This window comes from Protopterus annectens, chromosome 13.part0 (genome assembly GCF_019279795.1).
Source record: "Protopterus annectens isolate FY-2018-M chromosome 13.part0, PAN1.0, whole genome shotgun sequence".
NCBI lineage: Eukaryota > Metazoa > Chordata > Ceratodontiformes > Protopteridae > Protopterus > Protopterus annectens.
Window position 1 is genome coordinate 895,100,403 of NC_056747.1, and position 21,509 is coordinate 895,121,911.

At 41.5% G+C, this 21,509-nt stretch overlaps 1 protein-coding gene across 7 annotated transcripts in view; it reads left to right on the forward strand.

Annotated features, from left to right (window-relative positions):
- Window positions 1-21,509, forward strand: part of KSR1 (kinase suppressor of ras 1) — a 1,687,803-nt gene that overhangs the window by 641,254 nt on the left and 1,025,040 nt on the right. For all 7 annotated transcript variants that reach the window (XM_044054644.1, XM_044054643.1, XM_044054646.1 and 4 more), the window contains exon 2: window positions 15,762-15,902. In XM_044054644.1, coding sequence (XP_043910579.1) covers window positions 15,762-15,902 — 141 coding nt within the window. The remainder of the gene's footprint in view (window positions 1-15,761; window positions 15,903-21,509) is intronic.

The window sequence follows — 21,509 nt, forward strand, 5'->3', positions numbered from 1 at the left end:
TAAAATCATCAATGGCCAGTTTCGAAAGAAAAATTGCCCTAAACACTAAAGATAATCACAAGGCCTTCTTTAGTTATGTCAGAAACATGGGCAGAAACTCCCAGATATGCTCTGAATTGCTGCATAATGGTACAAAATATACCGAACCTACAGACATAGCCAACATCCTGGCAGACAGATTCAGCGCAAACTTCTCCCCAAAGGAGCAAATGACTATCCCAACTGAATGTAACCTCCCTGACATCACAGATGCACAGGTGAAAGCTGCCCTCTCCAAAGCAAAAAACACAGCATCTATGGGACCAGACGGTGTCCCAGGCTGTGTCTTACACGAGCTCCAAGAAGAACTGAACCCTCACATTAAGTCAGTGTTCAAACTTAGCCTTACTACAGGATATGTACCCAAAGAATGGCGTACAGCTACAGTGGTCCCACTCCACAAAGGTGGTGCCACAACAGACCCTGGAAACTATCGCCCCATAAGCCTGACTAGTCTGGTCTGTAAAGCTATGGAGTGTATTATCATGGAACTCATAAACAAAGACATTGGGAGCCTCCAGACACTGGACCCTACCCAATTCGGCTTTGTTAAGGGCAAATCTTGCCTCTTAAACCTAGTTGATTTCTTTGAAACAGTTACCAAAGCCATAAATGAGGGCAAGGTAGTCCACACAGCCTACCTGGACCTCGCAAAAGCCATCGACACAATACCCCACTCGGGCATCATAAATAAGCTTACCAGCTTAAATATCAACCCCTATATCACAAGATGGGTTGCAAACTGGCTCAGAGATAGAACCCACGTGGTCAGAATCACAGGTGCCATGTCCGAATCCAAACCAGTTACAAGTGGCGTCCCACAGGGCTCAGTTCTGGGACCTCTCTTGTTCGGTATATACTTCTCTGAGGTTCAGGCTAACACGGGGATTATGGCTGACAAAGTTCGCAGATGACTGCAAACTGGGGCCATAATCGAATCTCCAGCTGACACAAGCATCCTCCAAAAGGGTCTCACAGAGACGGATGCTTGGTGCCAGAGCCACAGCCTCAAGCTAAATGCTAAAAAGTGCATAGTCATCCCCTTTGGGAAAAACAAGGTGCCCACAAATTACCACATAGGTGGTAATCCATTAAGTATGGAAGAAGTAATTAGAGATTTGGGGACCAACGTAGATAGTAATCTCTCCTTTGATAATCACGTTGCCAAAGTGGTTAGAAAGACCTTCTATATAGCCCACCTTATCACAAAGGGTTCGCATCTAGATCAAGAGAGGTCATTGTGCGCCTCTACTCTTCACTCATCAGGCCCATAATTGAATACAATGCCCCTTTTGGGATGTACCTTACCCGACACCTGCAGCAACTGGAGAGACCCCAAAAGTACCTCACCAAGAGGATCATGGGCTACAAACAGATGTCCTATGCAGCTCGACTAAAGAAACTCCAGCTCTACTCAGTTGCTTACTGCCTACTCAGAGGCAATCTATGCCTGACGTACAAAGCCATGTCAAACCCAGAATTAATGGACATGCTCCACCTCAAAAAATCCAAGTCCCTTAGAGCTACACGCTCCAGGGACCTAAACCTCAGCACAAAAATAAATAGGACATGCTGGAGGGACAGATTCATTTCCCAAAGGCTCCCCTCACTCTGGAATAGAATCCCAATTCATGTTAGACATAGCCCCTCGCTGACCCTCTTCAAGCGAAATTTGGATGCGTGGATGGGAAATCACAAATTCACCCCTGGGATCTCTCCTGTGTCCCTGCTAGACAGAGGCACAGTAAACTAATCTTAAAAGGGTACCTTCTGTGACCTACTTTACAGAGGCACAGTAGGCTAATCTAATAGGGAGGCAGAAGCCAAATACATTCTGGCTAGGCTTATAAATGCCCTAGGGCAGATAGCCTAGTATCTACCTATGAACCTATGAATAGAGTCACACAGATACAGAAAAACAGTACTTAACTAATCTCACTATATTTTCCTGACTGATCTAAAGAGTTAATATTACCTGGTTACTTACTAAAGCAAGGCAAGATGAAATTTGTGAATGATCCTATGTCAGGTTACAAAAACAGACTGCTCTGAGACTTTAGTTTCATCTAGTATTAAAACATTGTTTGTGCCATGGATTACAGAATGATATAACATACATCTGGTCATCTGACTTCTGGTTACCATACTAGCCCCTTTCCTAGCTACTGACCCAGAATCTCGCACATATGAGTCAGTAATACACACACACACACACACACACACACACACACACACACACACACACACACACACACACACACACACACACACACACACACGCACACAGATTTGATATTGCAGCCTCTGGAAGTCATAAAACAATAAAACACCTCCACTCTTCCTATAGGAAAAAATAAACCATTCTCTGGCACAGACATTTCTTCTCTGGCTGCACTCAGAACTGTAAGATACAATGTTTGTTGCCTAAATTAGGTAATTTAATTTCATACTATTTTTCAAAGTTAGCTTGAGCTGAACTTAACCTCTTCTCTTCCAGTATCCTCTATTACAATATTAATTTCAGTAGTTATAATGCAGTCTGTCAAACAAGTATATTTATTTTTTCGGTCCAGCAGAGCACATTGTTGGTACATTTTTAACACAAGCAACTTGCAGTTTACAAGTACATTTTTCAACACAAGCATCTGTACAAATCCGTTTGATATACAAATGACATAGAATTCTTTACAAAACTCCAGCTAGCTATGTTGGCATATGTTACATATCCACTGCCCTACTTCTCCTGGCATAGCTGGCAATACCTCACATCGTCACATCTGACCCCCCTTGGAAGACAAGCTAGTTTCTCAAGTGACCCTGGAGAAATGTGACTTGAGGGATATGAGCTTGTCTGGGAATACAGTAAGCCATACTCTGTCTTGAGATCCCGTGTGCATTGGCATTGCTGACCTCACTATGGTGCTGCACTGTCATGTCATATGTCTGCATCCCTAAGCTTCACCTTAGTAACTTGGCATTTTGCTGGCTGGCTCGATGTAGCCAAAGATCCCCTCAGATTCCTCATGCCTCCTACTGCAAATACTTATCACAAGGGCCTCCCTGTCATGGTGAGGTTTCATGATGTTAACATGGTATAATTTGTGCCCCTGCCAGCTGTCTAGCAGATTTACCATGGAGTTGACATCACTGAACTTCCTTTCCACTTAAAATGATTCCTGCCAAGCTGTCTGCAGCTTATTGTGTCTGACAGGAATGAGAACCATAACCTGCTGTCCCATGGTATACTCTCGGGCTTGTCAAGGAACCACAGCCCCTGCAAGTAAGGCAACTGTCAGGTCTCAAAATAGTATTCAAAAACAACATTGACCAGCAGACAGTGATGCCAAAATTAAATAATATTATTTATTCCATATCTGTGCTAAAAAGCTCTTGGGCTTGAGCATTTCTGTCATACCAGGCCTTTTTTGCTGTCTAGCTCCTGCCAGCTTCTCCTGGGTCAAGCCCACGACCTCCCTAAGCTTTGTCCTGAAGTTTAGGACATATGCCACAACAGACTCCTCGTGGGACTCACACTCACCCTCCCACTCATTACGAATCAAATCTAAAAGCCCCCTCACCCTATGCCCATACAGCAACTCAAAGGGTGAAAAAAACTGTAGATTCCTGGTGTACTTCTCTGTATGCAAACAGCAGATGGGGCAAATATTTGTCACACTCTCTCTTAAACTGGTCTGCAAATGTCTGTAGCATGGTCTTTAGTGTAGAGTTTAACCTCTTCACAAAACCATTAGTCTGGGGGTGGTAGAGGATGGTCTTTAGGTGCTTCACCCCACAGCCCTTTCACAGACAAGCCAGCAGGTCTGACATGAAATTGGCACCTTTGTCAGTCAGTATTTCTCTTTGGAAATCTACCCTGGTGAAAATCTCTAACAAAACATTTGCCACCTTGTCTGCCTCAATAGAGGACAGAGCCACCACCTCAGGGTATATAGTAGCATAATCTACTACCACCAGGACATACTTCTTCCCTGTGGAACCTGGGGTACTCAGAGGCCCCACAATATCTATAGCTACCCTCTGAAATGGTTCCTCAATCATAGGGAAAGGCATCAAAGGAGCCTTGACCTTGTCTCCTGCCTTGCCTACCTTTTGGCACTGTTCACAAGTCTTGCAGTACCCTGTTACAGCTCTTGCAATCCCAGGCCAATAAAAGTTCTGCATAATACATTTCTTGGTACTCTTTATGTCCATATGACCTGCAAAAGGAATGTCATGGGCTATGGCTTGAAGTGCCAGCTGGTAGGCTGTAGCCACTACCAACTGCTGTATTACCTCAGCCTGCAGCCCTCCCTCAGGGGCCCACTGTCTCTGCAGTAGCCCTTTGTTCCAGTATACGACTCCCCTTTTCCTTGAAAATTGGTTGCTTCCCTAGCTACCTCCCTCAAACTTCTTAGTGTAGGGTCCTAGAACTGAGCCTGTGTCAACTCTATCTGAGCCTGTGTCAACTCTGTGTGCTGGGAAGGGTCACAGATAGAGTTGAGCCTGTGTCAACTCTATCTGAGCTTGTGTCAACTCTGTGTGCTTGGGAGGGTCACAGATAGAGTTGAGCCTGTGTCAACTCTATGTGTGACCCATCCCAGCTCCCTTTCCACAGGAAGCCTGGTATCGTCTGACAGCGGTGCCTCACTGTTAGTCTGGGTAATACCACTCACCTCTGCCCTTGCAGTCACTCTGTCCAAGGGAACATCATTACTTCCCAGCAGCTGTGGCTTACCTTCAGGCTCACTGCTACAGGGTAGCTTCCTCCCTGAAATAGCCACCCTCCCATCCCTGGCTTCAAATATGGGGTCTGTCTGGGTCAGGCTACCAGACCCATATGCCTGTCTCAAGCCTGACTTTGTGTAACTGCATGCACACAAGGTACTGCTTTATCAAAGTAATTTCCTATCAAGATATCTGGTGGGATATCCTCAAACACACCTACTTGCTTACTTTCTTTTCCAACTACCCAGTCAGTGTGAACCCTGGCCAAAGGCATTTGGGATGGGGTCCCTCCTAAAGCTCTGGCTGGAGTGAACTGCCCAAGCAAGTACTGCTCCTCTTTAACCACTGCAAGCTTCACAATGGTTATGTCATAGGCTGTGCGTCTCTTAACAGTGGCCTGTTTTCCATCCACCTTGCTTCATGGACTTCTGTATGATACATGGCCTCACTGGTTACATTTAAAACCTCTAACCCTTGATCCTGGCCAGGTACCTGAACTAGTGGCTTCCCCTGTTACTCGTGGACTCTGTTGGGGTGGTTTTGGCTGCCCACCATGGGTTCCCTTATCTCCATGTGCAGCACTGGGTATCCTCTTCTTGTGCAGTGATGCCCTGCTTGCTAAGTAGAGATCCCCTTTTCTCCTCGTCTCATCTGCAGAGTTACAGTCCCAGTCTGCCAGCCAGATACTCATGTCCTCCGGCAAAGTGCTAAGGACTTGTTCCCTCATCAAAAGGTCTGCCAATCCTTCAAAAGTGGTGACCTGACACTCACTCATCCACCTGTGGAAATAAGCCCTTAACTCAGCAGTGTAATCACACACACTTTCATCTGCCTCGCATCTCTGCTCACGAAATGTTTTTCTCTAAGCTTCAGGTGTTAACTTAAAACATTCTGGTAAGCAATGTTTTCCTCTGTCATAGTTTAAACAATCAATATCAGACAATTAGAAATAGCAGTTACAGCTTTACCATGAAGTAAGGGGGTCAGGAACCACATCTAGAGCCCTTGCTCAGCATTATACTCTTTCAAATGTATGAGTAAAACTCTCAAAATTATCACCCTCTGTAAACTGTGGAAGAGATTTACGGACCTTCATTGCTTCTGGGGTTCTGTTATTCCCTTCCCTATTACTTCCATGTTCCTGTCGAAGAGTCAGCATCCCTCTCATGTTGATGCTGCTTCTCATTTTCTTCAGCCTTCAAATGCCGCAGTCTGTCTGCTGATTATAATTCCAAATGTGTGGCCTCCAGTTCAAGTCTCTCTAACTCCAGATGGATTTTTAAGTCTGCTGAGGAAAAGGTGAACTGTCCTGTTTCTGAGGGCTGCAAATTTCCATCACCAGACTGGTTATCCTACTGGTTGCTGGCCCATGCTGCAGCTGTGATTAAGGCTGAAATCATTTCCTCTTTAGTCAGGTTGGCATGCGCCAGTCCTTTGGCTTCACACACCTTTGCCAACCTTGTTTTTGTCAGCTTGCCATAATCCTCTTCTGACATCTTTGCCTACTTTCCCTGACTAAACTAAACTAACAAAACTAAATAAAACTGTTGTGAAAATGATACTCTGTATGTTTACCTTGTGGCTGCCGAGAGTACACACGCCTTCAGTAACAACTACCTACAGGCTACAGAAAGTCATTTAATATCTACATCACCACTCACCAATGTGTGACATCCACCCTCTGGGCCAGTAATCAAGGAGCCTGAATCCTTACCACTGACACCGGTGAGGGATGTTCACTCGAAAAAAATAGATCCATATAGTATTTCTGGATGCAGCTCTCTGTATTAAGCACAATTTCCCATAAGAGCATGCAGGGAACACAGTCCTGTGTGTGGATTTCCCTGTCTCTCTCTAGGCCCCCAGTAAGACTCCCCACTGGCACGGCTGTAGAGTTGAGTCCTCAGCCAAGTGGCCAAACCAGGTACTCTACCACCCTCTTTGTAAAACCAGTGCTGTGTGTCCCTGTTCCAAGCAGCTGATACACACACTTTGAGATTTGATTTTTACACAACAAACACACACTCACACACCTGGGAAAGGCTAGCACAGATTTACTAGGTATGCCCCATTCTGCCCAAATTATAAGGTAGTTACTGCCAACAGACACTCCAAAGCCAGCTACTTTAAGGCTCTTACAAGGGTACCCAATTGTACTGATTGAAATTAATACTAAAACAAATGGTAGTGTTTGACCAATGCAGTAAGGCTTTCAGGAGTGGCCACAGTGTCACCAAATAAATACAAGTACTCTCAAAGGTTAAAATATTCTCTAAAAGACCAGCCACAATGAGAAGTTTAAATATATTTAATAATAAGTAATAAAAGAACATGAAAATAATAAACACCTATTTACAGTAAACACCAGAGTTTTAATCACAGAGAATATTAAAGTAACACATATGAATAGATTCACACAGATACAGAAAAACAGTACTTAACTAATCACACTATATTTTCCGGACTGATCTAGAGAGCTACTTTTCCCTGGTTACTTAATAAAGCAAGGCAATATGAATAGGTGAGTGTGCCTTCTGTGTCAGGTTGCAAACACAGACTGCTCTGAGACTTCAGTCTCATCTAGTATTAAAACATCATTTTGCTCTGGATTACAGAATGACATGCCATACATCTGGTCATCTGACTTCTGGTTCCCATACTACCCTCTTTTCTAGCAACTGTCCCAGAATCTCTCACATATGTGTCAGTAATACACACACAGAGCTTTGCTAAGATCTGTTGCAGCTTCTGGAAGTCCTAAAACAATAAAACACTTCCACTCCTCCTACAGGGGCTAATAAACCATTCTCTGGCACAAACATTTCATCTCTGGCTGCAATCAGAACTGTAAGATACAATCTTTATGGCCTAAAGTGAGTAATTTAATTTCTTACAATTGTTCATAGTTAGCTGGAGCTGAGCTTAACATCTTCTCTTCCTGTATCCTGTGTTACAATGTTAATTTTAATAGGTATAATACAGTCTGACATACAAGTGTATTTCTTTTTCTGCCCAGGAGGGCACACTGTTGGTACATTTTTAACACAAGCAGCTTTACAAGTACATTTTTCAATACAAGCATCTGTACAAATCAGTTTGATGTACGAATGACATATAATTCTTTACAAAACTCCAGCTAGCTTTGCTAGCATATGTTACACATCTACTGCCCTACTTCTCCTGACATAACTGGCAGTGCCTCACATCACCACAGTTGGCATAATGGTTATGATATTTACTTCATATACAAGAGATACATGGTTTGACTCTCACCAATGGAAGTTGGCTAGGCTTAAAATGCCCAACAAGGGTAGTTAGCCTAGTACTTACCCAAGAAGATAGTATGTACACTGACATGTATGAATACAGTTTGTGATAATTGACGAGAAAGACCACCATATAATGGGATATTGGTATGGCTAGTGGGGGCCTGATTAATTACTCTGCATAGGGCCCCTTTGATCCACAATCCAATTCTGGTGACTCTGGAGGTATATGCTGCAACAGTATAGTATTGTTAGCCATTCTTCAAGTAGGTCAGACCTGTATTGAGTGATATCAGATGGGGATAGCTATTCTTGATGACAGAGAAGTCATATGGAGTTCATAAATGAGGCATAGATGCCCTGCAAGCATGTAAGCCCCCTCTCCAAAAAAACAGTATAGTATATACGCAGTTATATTTCTAATTTTTGTAGAATTTGTGTGTTGTTGAACAAAACCTGTTGCAGTATTTATATTGTCTTTGTTTTGTTTTAATCATTGCATTAAATTCATTAATAGCCCTGAATTGCGTAATATAGTATAAACATGCTGCATTTTAGCAGTCTAAACATTTTCCACTGACAACGCTGACATTTTGCAGTTTAGTAATATATATTTGCAATACCTTCTTTACAGCCTTCAGCAACTGCAAAGGGGGTTGACATTTGTCAGGTCATATAGTTTGCACTATTTTTAGAGTGATGATCAGAACAGTCTGATCTTCTACATCCATTTTATAGTCATTGTTGCATATTACTGTGATAAAGTATTCTATACAAGGTCGGAGTGTAAAGGACTTCAACATTTAGTTAAAAACTGTTACTCTGGCAGTTGTTGCAGAGGACTAAAGCTCTAACATGTTAAAGAGCTGCTTCCTGTGGCAAGGGTGCAAGGTGTGAATCATTTCACCTTTATTGACCTACTGTGGGACATTGAGCAACTCATGTAACCAGACAGTGCTTTAAAGCAATTGGAAATTTGGGCTAGGCTCCTTAACGGTCTCCAGGACTGCATGCCTAGTAACTGTGAACCTGTTTTTGTCATTTACCAGTCATTCCCTATTGTTCTTGTTCAGGAAATGTTATGGCAATGTCATCAGCACACCAATTTTTAAATACTATGTGTGCAGTTTTCTTCAAGGGCCGCAAGCACTGCATTTGTGGATGAAGCACTGAAATGCAAAGTTGTTTATCAGCAGCAACCTCTACATTAGTAATACTCTTTAATGTGGAGTTATTCAGATAACTTTTATTTCTGCTGAGATTGTGCATATATTATCAGGTGGTTAATATTTATTATTTTCTCATAAATAATCTTGTTTTTAAACTGTATTGCATGTGGCTGGATCAGTATACAGTTTCATGTATTTCCTTCAGTGTTACCAGTAAAGTACATGTAATTCAATTCTTTGTAATGACGAGTGCTATTATCTGTCCGTTTTTAAACTGGCTCTGCAGGACTTTGTGTGTGTGTAAATTAAGTTGAAATAGCTTGACTACTGGGTGTTTATGTGAAAGAAATTTGAAATATGACTTTGGTCATTATTATTGTTGTTTTTTTTTTTTTTTCTTGCACAGACATTTCAGAAGGATGCAGTCAACAGTGTAGCTATGATTGCTGGGTTTGGGAGATGTCTGTGGATATAAATGTATACATAATCAGCCATTGGCCAGATGCATTTCCAGTGAATGTGAGTTTCAGTGCATTTTCAATTAATACGATCTTGAAGGGAAGAGAAGTTTTCTGTCTTTGTTCATGCAAAGTCTGATTCATTTGTTTTGTTTAGCAAATGGCAATTGGCGTTTGAGCTGTTTGTTTTTACGCAAGTATACTTCGTTGGCTACTCAGGGCTCAGTGGTCTCAGCTTACAGATAGTTTGTTTGCCCCAATCACAGCTACCAGCCTATGCAAAGAACAGTTACTGTGGTGGCTAACTTCCCGGCGTATAGTTTCTGGAAGGTCTTTAATTCTGCCACCTCCAGCAGTAGTAGTGACCATAGGTACTTCCTGTTTGGGTTGGGGTGAGGCATTACCAAGGGAGGATAGTCTTTGGTGTTTGGAATCCTCAAGAGGCCATCCTTCACATCAATGTTTTGAAGATGTGAGCAGTTCTCTTGGCATTGTAGAAACTACAGAACTACTTGGTCCCAGGTATACCTTCCATTCAAGCTGACATGACAGTTGTATGGTACATCAGCAAGCAAGGGGGAACTGCATCCTACACATTGTGCCAAGGAGCTATGAGAGTGTGACATAATGTGTAGATGTGGATAATTTCTTTGCTTCCTGTGTGCTATGCTCATTCCTGGGAAGTTAAACTGTCTTGCCAACAGGCCTATCAGGTTTGTTCTGATGCCTCACAAGTGGTTTCTCAACTCAGAGGTGACACAAATCATTTTAAGCTACTGGGGGCAACCGTACTGTGATCTGTTTATATCCTTATCCACCAAGTGCAGCATTTTCTTTACCTTGATTCCTTGAAGGACAGGCCATGGGAGATGCTCTAGTCAAACAATGGCCTTCCAGGCTACTTTACTGTTATCCCCCTCTCTGTCCCTGATACCAAAGTTTTTATAGAAAGCAAAATGATGCAGAGCTGTGGTGATCCTCATTGCCCTTTACTGACCCAGGCAGATATGGCTCCCTATGATGAGGTTTCTCATTTTCATTCTTTAGTTTTTCACAGACTTTGTAAAGGCTTTCTTAAGGAAGTTTTTGCCTCCAAGGAACCTTAACTTTGTGTTGGAGGCATTAACAAAGCTTCCCATTGAACCCGCACCTTCATTTCCTTAAATTTCCTATCATGGAAAACCCAGCTTTTTGGTTGGTATTACTTCAGCAAGAAGAGTTTTGGAATTACATGCCTTGTCCTTAGCTTCTCCCTATTTAATTTTTCATGAGAGCAGGGTTTCTGTACTTAGCAGTCCTTCCTAAGGTGGCTTCCAGTTCAAATTTGAATCAACCCATACATCTGACAGCATTTTTTCCCACACCATACCAGCAAGCCAAAGTATGTTCTTCACACCTTAGACATTTGCATGCAGCTGAGATTTTATCTACACAGAACCCAGTTGGTGGTTTTCTGACTGCATTGAGTTTGCTTATGTGTAGTCTACAACTTTCTTTTGGAATTCCTCAGTTGATGATATTTGTGTAGCAGCAAATTAGCCTAAATTGTATACCTTCTCCAAACAGTGCAAACTGGATGTTGTCTCAAGGTCTAGGATTCATTTGGAGGCACTGTCCTCGATGGTCTCTTGTTATGAGATCACCCATGTTGTAATGTAGCTGGGGACTCTCAACAATCAGTTGGATTGGACATTCAGGATGAATAGGGCACAACAATCTTTTTGTCCTGGTCCATCCAATATGACAACCCTCTTCCCTTCCAAGTTATAGTTATGAAGGGCCATATTTACCCTTTAAGGGTCTTCATGTTTAAGAGATAGCAGTGATTGTTTTGGTTGGCATCAAACCCAATCTGAGGTAGCTTTGCATACAGGTGCATTATGGGAAGTAAAGATTTAAATGAGCGTGAGGCTAGTGCACTAGTTTTTCTGGCTTGGATTTGACAAGTAGCCCAAAGACCCTTCAGTCTTATCGGATGGATGAAAATGAAAGGATCCAGCATTATAGTAAGTACATAACTACAATTTGTGGTTCTAGTACTTCTCGTAGGAAGCCATGCAATTGCTTTGTTAAGTAGTATTAAAATACTGACATGCATCAGTCTTCGTAATGCATTTGTTGTGTTCTTTTTGCAGTAGTTGGTTTGTAAATGTATTACTGACTTTGAAGACATGTCAGTGTTTTATGTCTGTCTTTCAGAGAAGACCTGAGATGGAGAGAGATAGTAGCTCAGAACTGTCTGTATTGTGTAACACATCGCTGTTTGAAAAGCCATAATGATTAATTAGAACTTTAGAAGGAGCTTAATGCCTGTGGTATAAAACACTTGAATACTTTCCCGTTTCAACAGTGTCATTTAGAAAATGTGACTGATCAAAGAGTTTGTTATTCCTGAAAGTGATGGGTGAGTTTACATGGGAGTTAAAGGACTTTGGTATATGGTGGGTTCCTTAGTGTGTAGTATTCAGAAACAGTTATCTGGGGATTGTGCCAAGAAGGGGCTGGAAGACAGAATTTAGTTGATGAATTTGCCTCTTCCACTTCTGGATGGAATATTTGTGGCACAAGTTATTAACAAGACACAATTCTTTTGATACCAGATTTAGAAAAGAGATTAGTGTAACTAGCAGTGCAAGGGGGCTTAACCTACAGTGATGTGTACAGTGTGTTGACTGTGTCTAGCACAAGTCGCATTGTAGTTTACTGTGACAAATGTTTCCGCCATCTTTGGTGGAGTAAGCGATCTTCTTCTTTCGGCTTTTCCCAGTTAGGGGTCACCACAGTGGATCACCTGTCTGCTCATGATTGGCAGTGGAGTTTTCGGTGTCAAGTTGCCAGCTCGGCACCCAGCCTTCCACAGAAGGCACACACATGCATGTACTCACGCCTAGGGCCAATTTAGAGTGTCTAATCCACCTACAGCATGTCTTTGGGATGTGGGAGGAAACCGGAGCACCCAGAGGAAACCTTCGCGACTACAGGGAGGGCATACAGACTCCGCACAAAAGGCACCCCAGCCGAGGATCGAACCAGAGAACCTCTTGCTGTAAGGCGGCAGAGATAAGAAACCGAAAGCTTCTTTGCACCACATAAGAGATAATGTAAAAGGAAATAGTCTATTTGTAAAAAGCACAAAGCCTTCATACCCTTTGACTCATATGTAACAACCGTTGAGCATTAAAATTCATGGCATTTGTATTTAAAAATCTTAGCAGAGGATCAAAAATAAGAGTACTTTTTTCCACATATGAAGTTTTAAAGTATTAATCTCCATGTATGTAGTGATACGTAATCTTTCTGTAAGCCTACTTTGGTTATTTAATAGTGTAGGTACAGTTAAACAGGTCTAACTTTTATGAAGAAAATCAGTAAATCATGGAAGTGCATGGCTAAATTTGAGGATAGAAATCATCACAATGCCTAAGGTACAACAGTAAATGGGTGTGTTTTAATATGTACTCATCAAGTGTGATAACCTGTTGTAGTACTTATTTTACATGACGAAGGGCGTAAGGCCAGTTTTCATTAGAATTTGTCAGTTTGGTATTGTATTGTAATCTAGCATTCTTTAGTTCAGGAGAATGTTTGGCTAGATGTCTAATGTTCACACATCATTTGTATTTCTAGTACTTTGGCTGGGAGATTAGTAGCAATTGTGTTCAACTTAGGGAGAACCAAACTAGTGATAATGACTCCATGAATATGATACAGCAAACCAAAAAAGGAAGAGAAAAGCTCATCTGATAAGAGACCAAGAGTTTTTTATGGTTAAAATTTAATTGAGAGTAAAAGAGGTAAACCTGTCAACTGTCTGTATTTTGGAAGAATGTTCCTGTTTTCAGGTCTAATTTTCCCCTCCAATTTTTGGAGGCATGTCTGTATTTTCAGGCTTGATTTACTCATTCACCCAATTTTCTGAATACCTCTCATGAAATGTGAAATTGTCTAGTACACTGAAAACAACACTACATAACCAACATACTAGTGGCACTAATAGTTTAAAGAAAGAGGACACATCTTACATTTTCCCTTTTCAGAAGCAAATGTAAATGACCTTATGTGGTAGAATTTTTCAATATAGTTTAAATAAAGAATTTACACCTAACTCATTGATAATGTGCTTATATTTTTCTGTTTTTGTTGCACACTGTTTTTAAATTTGTTTCTGAGTAGCATCACCTATTCCTACTGAAAACAGAAGAGTTATGTGCTATTTGGTAAAGTTTTATACTAATTAGATGTTCAGATGTTTGGCTGGATGTGCGTACATTTCAAGGGCATTTGTCCCCATTTTCAGTGTCTGCAGGTTAAGTGGTATTGTATAAAAATGTAAGAGAATGTTAATCATGAATTTCCATGCTGTAACAGTGTCTTTAAAAGAGTGTAGGTTTTGTTATGTGTGTACATGGGAGCTTGGTAACTGTTGGGCTGAACCTGTAATAGGCAGCCATTTAGCTTTTGGTTTAGCAGTTAGTAGAGAGGATTAAGGCTGTGAGCTGTTCACAAACTACTTCCAGTGGTACGGGGTTTTATTCCGTCAGACTTTATTTGCATTGTATGTCACCTTTATTTGCATTATATTTCACCTTGAGTAAGTCCTTAACCAGACAATGCTTTGTGGCAGTTGGGAATTTGGGGTAGGCACCTTAATAGTCTTCTGGACTGCATGCTTAATAATTACCTAGGTGTATAAATTTCAATGACATTTAGGTTGGCACCTTCATGGTCTCCTGGACTACATGCCTAGTAAGTACCTATGTGTATAAATTTCAATGACATTTAGGTTGGCACCTTCATAGTCTCCGGGACAGCATGCCTAGTAATTACCTATGTGTTTAAATTTCAATGACATTTAGGTTGGCACCTTCATGGTCTCCTGAACTACATGCCTAATAATTACCTATGTGTATAAATTTCAATGATATTTAGGTTGGCACCTTCATGGTCTCCTGGATTACATGCCAAGTAATTACCTATGTGTATACATTTCAATGACATTTAGGTGGGCACCTTCATGGTCTCCTGGACTACATGCCTAGTAATTACCTATGTGTATAAATTTCAATGAAAGGTATTATTAAAATAAGTTAAGATCTGCAAGTCTGTGTCTGCTACCTGAAATTTCCATTTAACTTATTTGGTTTCCAATTTGCCTTGGCCGCTTTGCATTAGTTATTCACGCAGGACTTCCAAACTAATCTTTGTACCACATGTCCTTTTCTGTTTCTTTTTTCAGTGTGGCATGATACTTTGACAGGAATTTCTCAAATGTTCAAGAAAAGACTCCTATTAAGACACATGCTGCTTAATTCTTCCATTTGTTTTGATAAACCTAAAGCAACTTCCATCATGTTATCTTTTGAGAGAGAATTGTGCACTTCCAGTGACAGCATGTAAGAAGCTGGCCTTAAGCCTTGCTTATTTTCTGAGTGGGCAAACTCATTAATAGGTAGCTACTCCTAGGTACCAGAACAGTGACTTTCTTTTGTTTTCTTTTCTTCTGCGTGTGAACTGAGCTACCTTTACAGATACAGTCTTTAGGCTTTTCCCCGTTAGGGGTCGCCACAGAGGAACTCCGGTCTGCTCATGATTGGCAGTGGATTTTTACAGTACCGAGTTGCCAGCCCGACGCCCAACCTTCAAAGAAGGCACACCCATTCATGCATGCACCTACCTGCATGTCTTTAGATGTCACTTGACCATGGGGAGGACATGCAGACTCCACCCAGAATGCACTCCTGCTGAGAATCGAACGGGAGAACCTCTTGCTGTGAGGAGACAATGCTAACCTCTGCACCACCGCGGTCCATGTGATGTGAACTGAGCTGCCATTAATTATGATATTTTTTTTCATTTCCTAGCTAGTCATAGGAGAATCAACTTGTACCATGAACGTGTGTTATAGTGTTTAAACTTAACATGAATAACAAGTTTTGACTTCTCCAATGTTTTCGTTGTATTGCAGTAGAAATTCCTTCACTGTGTAGAAAATATAGTTGCTTTAGCTTTTGTTTGTGAAAAATGTTCTTTACAATAGCTTATTTTGTACTTTGGTCACAAAGTTGATAACTGGACTTTTTTTTTCTCTCAACCTCTTTCAACAGGATAAATTACGGAATTACATTTTTAAGCAGCTGCAGTGCAAACAAAAAGTGCCTGAAAGTGAAAGAATACCTGCACTTAAGAAGTACCCAAAACTGAGGGACTGGCTTCAAACTGTTAATATTCGAAAGGAAGTTTTGAAGGTGTGTTAATCCATATCATTACTGATGTACATGTTAAAGCTGTGCTTAACATTTTAAAATCTTGTGTAAGTCAGGGCCGTATGATTTGTTCACATTGTTTTTTAGCTGCAAGTAAGACAAGAATGCAGAAAGTATTACAGCAAAAAATATCTCGTTCATATCTGCTGAGAATTTCTGCATCTCTTGTCACTGTGCTTTTGGTCTTGGTGTATTATCAGGTATAGAAATGTATTTGTTTGCTAACCAGGTAAGTGAACTGGTCCTTCTTTATATCCTTTGCAGCTGTGATCCAAACCACACCACAGTGACAAAGATAAATACAACATGTGTGTGTGTGTGTGTGTGTGTGTGTGTGTGTGTGTGTGTGTGTGTGTGTGTGTGTGTGTATATATATATATATATATATATATATATATATATATATATATATATATATATATATATATATATATATATATATATATATAGCGACAATTTAATGTAGCCTGTCACCCACCATGGTGTTAGGGTGTGAATGTAAACCGGTTTCCCCTAGAAAGACCCATGCAAAATTCCATAAACTCAGTGACAGGAGGTCAGAATTGAATCCCTGACCCTGGACCCATGAGACAGATATATTACCAAAAAGCCATTATGCTGCCTAGTAAAGAATGAAAATAGCATGAAATAATAGCGAGGACATACACTGCTCTGGTGAGTATTTTGCTGTTGCATGTACCAAGAAAACATTCAGTATCTTTTTTTTTTAAAAACACTTGTAGAATATTTAGTAGAAACTACAAGAAGATGAACCTAAATACAGTAAAATACGCATAATGATTCTTTAGTGTAGTACACTACACTACACAGAGTGAAGATTTGATTGATGGTCACACTAGCCTTCCTATGGAGGAGAATAATCAGTAAGAAGATTCCAGAGGGTATAAGTTAGACAAAAGTGAGCCTCAGATATAAGAGAATGTGTTTTCTGCTGCATAGGCTGTAATACTGAAGCAGGATATGCATGGACTGAATTGTTCCTTTTTGTCACTGGAGCTTGTAACTATCTAATTTTGGCTGAATCTCGCCTGTTAGCTAAAGCTGGCTGAGTCTACCAGTAGGGGTTACCTCATTGGCCCAACAGCTATATTCTGCAGTACAGTCTAGATGTATCCTTAAGGTCTTGTTTTTGTGCGTCTTTCCCCAGCTTGGAGGTGGCCACTGCAAAAGGCCTGTATTTGTGGTTGTGAGTGGCCACACTTTAAAGCTCTTGTGTTGTACCCCAGAAAGAGGTCTACTCAAAAGACTGCTTCTCAAAGGAGTCATTGAGGCTGTCGCTCTGTCATAGTAAGGCCAAGTACTGCACCTCTTCTTAGGTCTGAAGGAGAAATAAATTTCTTCCTATTCTGGACGTCTTTGTCAGCAAGCATATTCTTTGCTAAGTTTCAGACAGTGCTATTCTTTGACCTACATAATAGCTTTATCAAGTCTCACTGAAGATTTTTCCCAACTACACATTCATTTTTCATCCCAGAAAACTGTACCAAATTTGAGGTCATCAAAGAGCCTTATTCTTTTCTTTACTTCCCTAGTTATGTTTAAAATACACTAAATAGGAGTATCCCTGATACTACCTCCTTCATCATCAACTGCTCACCAGTTATCATTAAATAACTCACTGTTGATAAATCTGAAATGTTAAATTTTCCCTTCAATAAAGTGGTTTTGCTTGGTCCTATCTTCAACTAAAATGCTTAAAAAGTGTGATGAAATGTTAAAATTTAGCAAAGGATTAACAGATTTTTCAGCCCTTCTTCAGAACAAATAAGAATTTTTCCCTCTTCCCCAGCTCCGTTTTTCAATGTGCAATTTAAGCAGCAAGGAGCCAGTAAACAGTCCTTTAAAAACAATGGCAAGGAGACTCAAAAAAGAAAGGAAAAACGTCTGAAAGCCAAATCCAGCCCCCCCAATCAGCATGAATGTCCTCCTCTCCAGGCTTTTCTTCCTTCCCAATCTGGCAGCCTTTCAGTGACCTTCAGTCCTCACAGCTGTCAAGAGGCCTTAACAGATGTTCTTACATTCATAGGTTGGCTTGCAGTCCAAAGGCCCATTGAGGAACCTAGCTTAAATTTCCCCGAAGGAGTGTCTGGCTAAGTGATTTGCTCAGCATTACACAGCAGGCAAATGAGGGATGAAGGAATTAAACTTGGTACCATAAGAATTGCAGCTCACATCCTTTACCCCTTGCACAAAATTATTTTAAGTACCTGTCATGGGAATAGAAGTCACAGCCTTCTAATCCTGTAGCATCAAAGGCAAGTGTACTACCTGGTAAGCCACTGACACTGTGGCGTAAGTGCACCTCCCAATTGCCTTAGACAGACTAAAGCACAAGCAGAGGCTTTGAACTCGTTATCCTGGTTTACTAGACCAGTACTCTAACCCCTGAGCTACAAGGCCACACAAAGCACAAACTGAGGTATTGATGAGATTTGAATCCATGTTCCCTGTTTGTGAGAGCAGTGATCAAACCCTTGAGCTGCAAGGCACTAAGGGGAAGTCCAACTCTGTACTTCTGCCACAGTAAACTTCAGCAACAGCCTCCTGTGCTAAGAAGTTAGGAGTGGCCAGTTCCTATACCAGGAGTCAAACCAAGGCTCCCTGTATGAAAACCAGAAATACTAATCATTAGACCATGTGGGACACCCCATTACCAGGACCTCTTACACTTCAGAAACTTCTACTTAATCTGAGGTTTCAAATCTACTTTTACAAGTCCTCTTTCCTTCCCCCTCACAGAACGATTTTCCTGGGATGTTTGCTGGATTTTGTCTTGGAAGAGCTTTTCTTCTCCCAGAAATAGTAGACATGCTTCAGCAGTGCTTTATGAGATTCTCCACCTAAAGCCATCCTTCTGTAAGTGATTTTACTCAGGATTCTTATGTTTCCCCTTGACAGACTACATATGTGGAAGGTACAGTGGTATCTCATCTCAGTCTGGACTCAGCAACTCCACTCCTTATCCTTTCAGATTCCAGTTCTCAGATTTGAAAAGAGGGAGACTGAATGGTGGGTAGATCGGATAGCTTCCAGTACTGGTCTAACACTCTCTCTTCAATCTCCCCCATCCAGTCATTCACCGTAGACAGTTCAGACCCAGATTGGGGAATGGTTTCAAATAGGGGTAAAAGTACAAACTTTGTGGGATCCTATAGCCTGACAGAAGCACATAAATTATGAAGGATGTTGGTAGTGAGTATACTTTGAAGGCCTTAAAGTATCTCTGGTCCCAAGGACCACTGCGGTATGCACAGAGGCAGTACCAGTGAAGCGGTATATAAATAGGGGGTATGAGATCTTACCCTCTGTGCAGACTTGCTGTGATAGCCTAGGAGCTAGCCATTCATTTCATTTTGAGTCTGTGTGCTTCATACACCTTGTCAGAGCAAACCTTCATTGCAGACAAGCTAGGCAAGACCAGGATAGACCCCCATGCATGGAAATTTCATCTTGGCATCTTCCAAGAATTGATCTGACTGTGGGGGATCACCTCAGGTAGCTCTGTTTACCTCTTTCAGAACAGAAAACTAAAGAAATTTTGTTCTAGGATTCCTTGCTGACAGTCCTGGTAAGACAGGTGCTCTCTCATTCTCATAGACAGGAGTGTTGTTTGTTTTTTTCCACCATTTCCACTGATTTCCAAGGATCTTCTAAGATTCAGAAGGACTCTCTTAAAATTATTTTGTTGACACTCTTCTGGCCAAGGAAACAATGAATGATATTTGTAGTCAATATTGCAGTACGAGTTCTTGGGTCTTCCTGCCATTCAGAAGCCAGCAAATGGCTTGATTCCCAGAGTATTTCTATCATTCCCAGCTGATGGTTGTCTGAGGACTGATGCCTGGACGTAAGGGTAGAAGACAGACATCTGTCTGTCATGTTCAGTTTTTTCTAGGCATCTAGTCAGATGCAGTCCTCCTTGTTTCTAATGCTTGCAGTCAGTTGGTCAGCTCTTTTTTTCCAGAATTATCTACTTTCAGATAAGTTCCCCATTGACGGAAGCACTCTTCTAATTAATGTATAAAAAGGTTAATAACTTCTTCAAGCATGGGAAGCAAATCCTACATAAAGTTTTCCATTTGTGTTGTTTGTTTTGCTTGTGGCCTCAGCACGACTTTCTAGTTGTCAGGATTGCTCTAGGTTTTGTTCTCAAACTTTGAAATGTAGGGCCGAAATCCTTGCAGTCCATATGGAGTCTTCAGTCCCAATACCACTCACCTCATCTCGCTCCTCAAAACTGGCCAATTCTCTAACTAAGAAATGGAAAGTAATTAAAAAAAAAAACACAAAGGAGAACGATGTTGTGGATGTTGAAAAGTCTTCTGTGTCCACAGTCGGATCATATCTTCCATCAATGATTCATGTGAGGCTCCTTTGCAGCCATCTGCACTAGTGACCAGTGGGCTGCAGCCCTCTGGTGTGACCCCTTAGGAGGCTGCCATGGGAGGAGACCACACTGATGTTGATTGGATCTGAAGCTGATTTATAGGCTTCAGGTTATGTCACCTAATGGGGTTGGTAATCAAGGCAGAGGGCTGTATTTGTTTGGTAATTGTATGTGAGGAAATTTCAAGGAACTGGGTAGAGGTTACAACTACATGCCCGCAACCTGAGGCCTTGATTTCAAAACCCCAGACACCCAAACACAAGAAGGCAATTAGCTTGCCCCAGACCATGCTGTCTCAGCCCTCATCCTCATCTACCCAGGTAGTCCACAGGACCTGGTTAAGCTGGCCCAGGAGTTCATGGTTTTCCAAAGAAGTGGAAGAGCTGTCTTATGCAGAACATCTCCCTCCTCAGCCTTTACCCTGACTTGAATTCAGATGACGCCCTTTTCTGTGTCTCCCTCCCCCAGAGGACTTATCCTTTGGGGAAACTGTAAACAACATGAAGGAGGCATTTCTTTTGGAGATCATAGAGTTTTTTTCAGACCCAAACCTATTGCAGAAAGCTTCTAAGTCTGCCATATCCCAGACCTTTAGCCATTCCACTTGTGTACATGGTTCTGGATGATGTCTTTGGGGACATCTCTTTACAACCTGACTCCCTTCCTCCTACCCCTAGGAAACCAGGTCACTTCTATAGAGTGCTTGACACCCACAAGCACTTTTACAAGAACCCACAGGCAGATCCCAAAGTGGTGACTATTGAATCTGCCAAGAGAACTCCTAAGGGTGCAGCCACACATCCTTTATCAAATGACAGAGAAAGCAGAATGCTTGATAGATTTGATAAAAAGACTTCAACATCAGTTACCCTGGCCAAGAGGGCTCCTAACTGCCAGTTTCACATGCTAATGTACATGGAGTATTTTCAAGAAAAGATCATTGCTAAGGCAGAGGGGATCTCAGATAAGAACTTGCAGGGGGGACATACAGGAAAGGACTAGATTAACCATCCAGGTGCCTGGCTTTGGACACTACCCTTCTCAGACCAGGTGAAGGCGGAACACCTTAATGGCCCCACTGGATAAGGAGATTCTCTATGTATCCTTGCTGAGCAAGTTTTCGAAAAACTGAGTAAGATAGAGAAAGACATTAAAACAGTTAAAGAATTGTATTTGTCTCC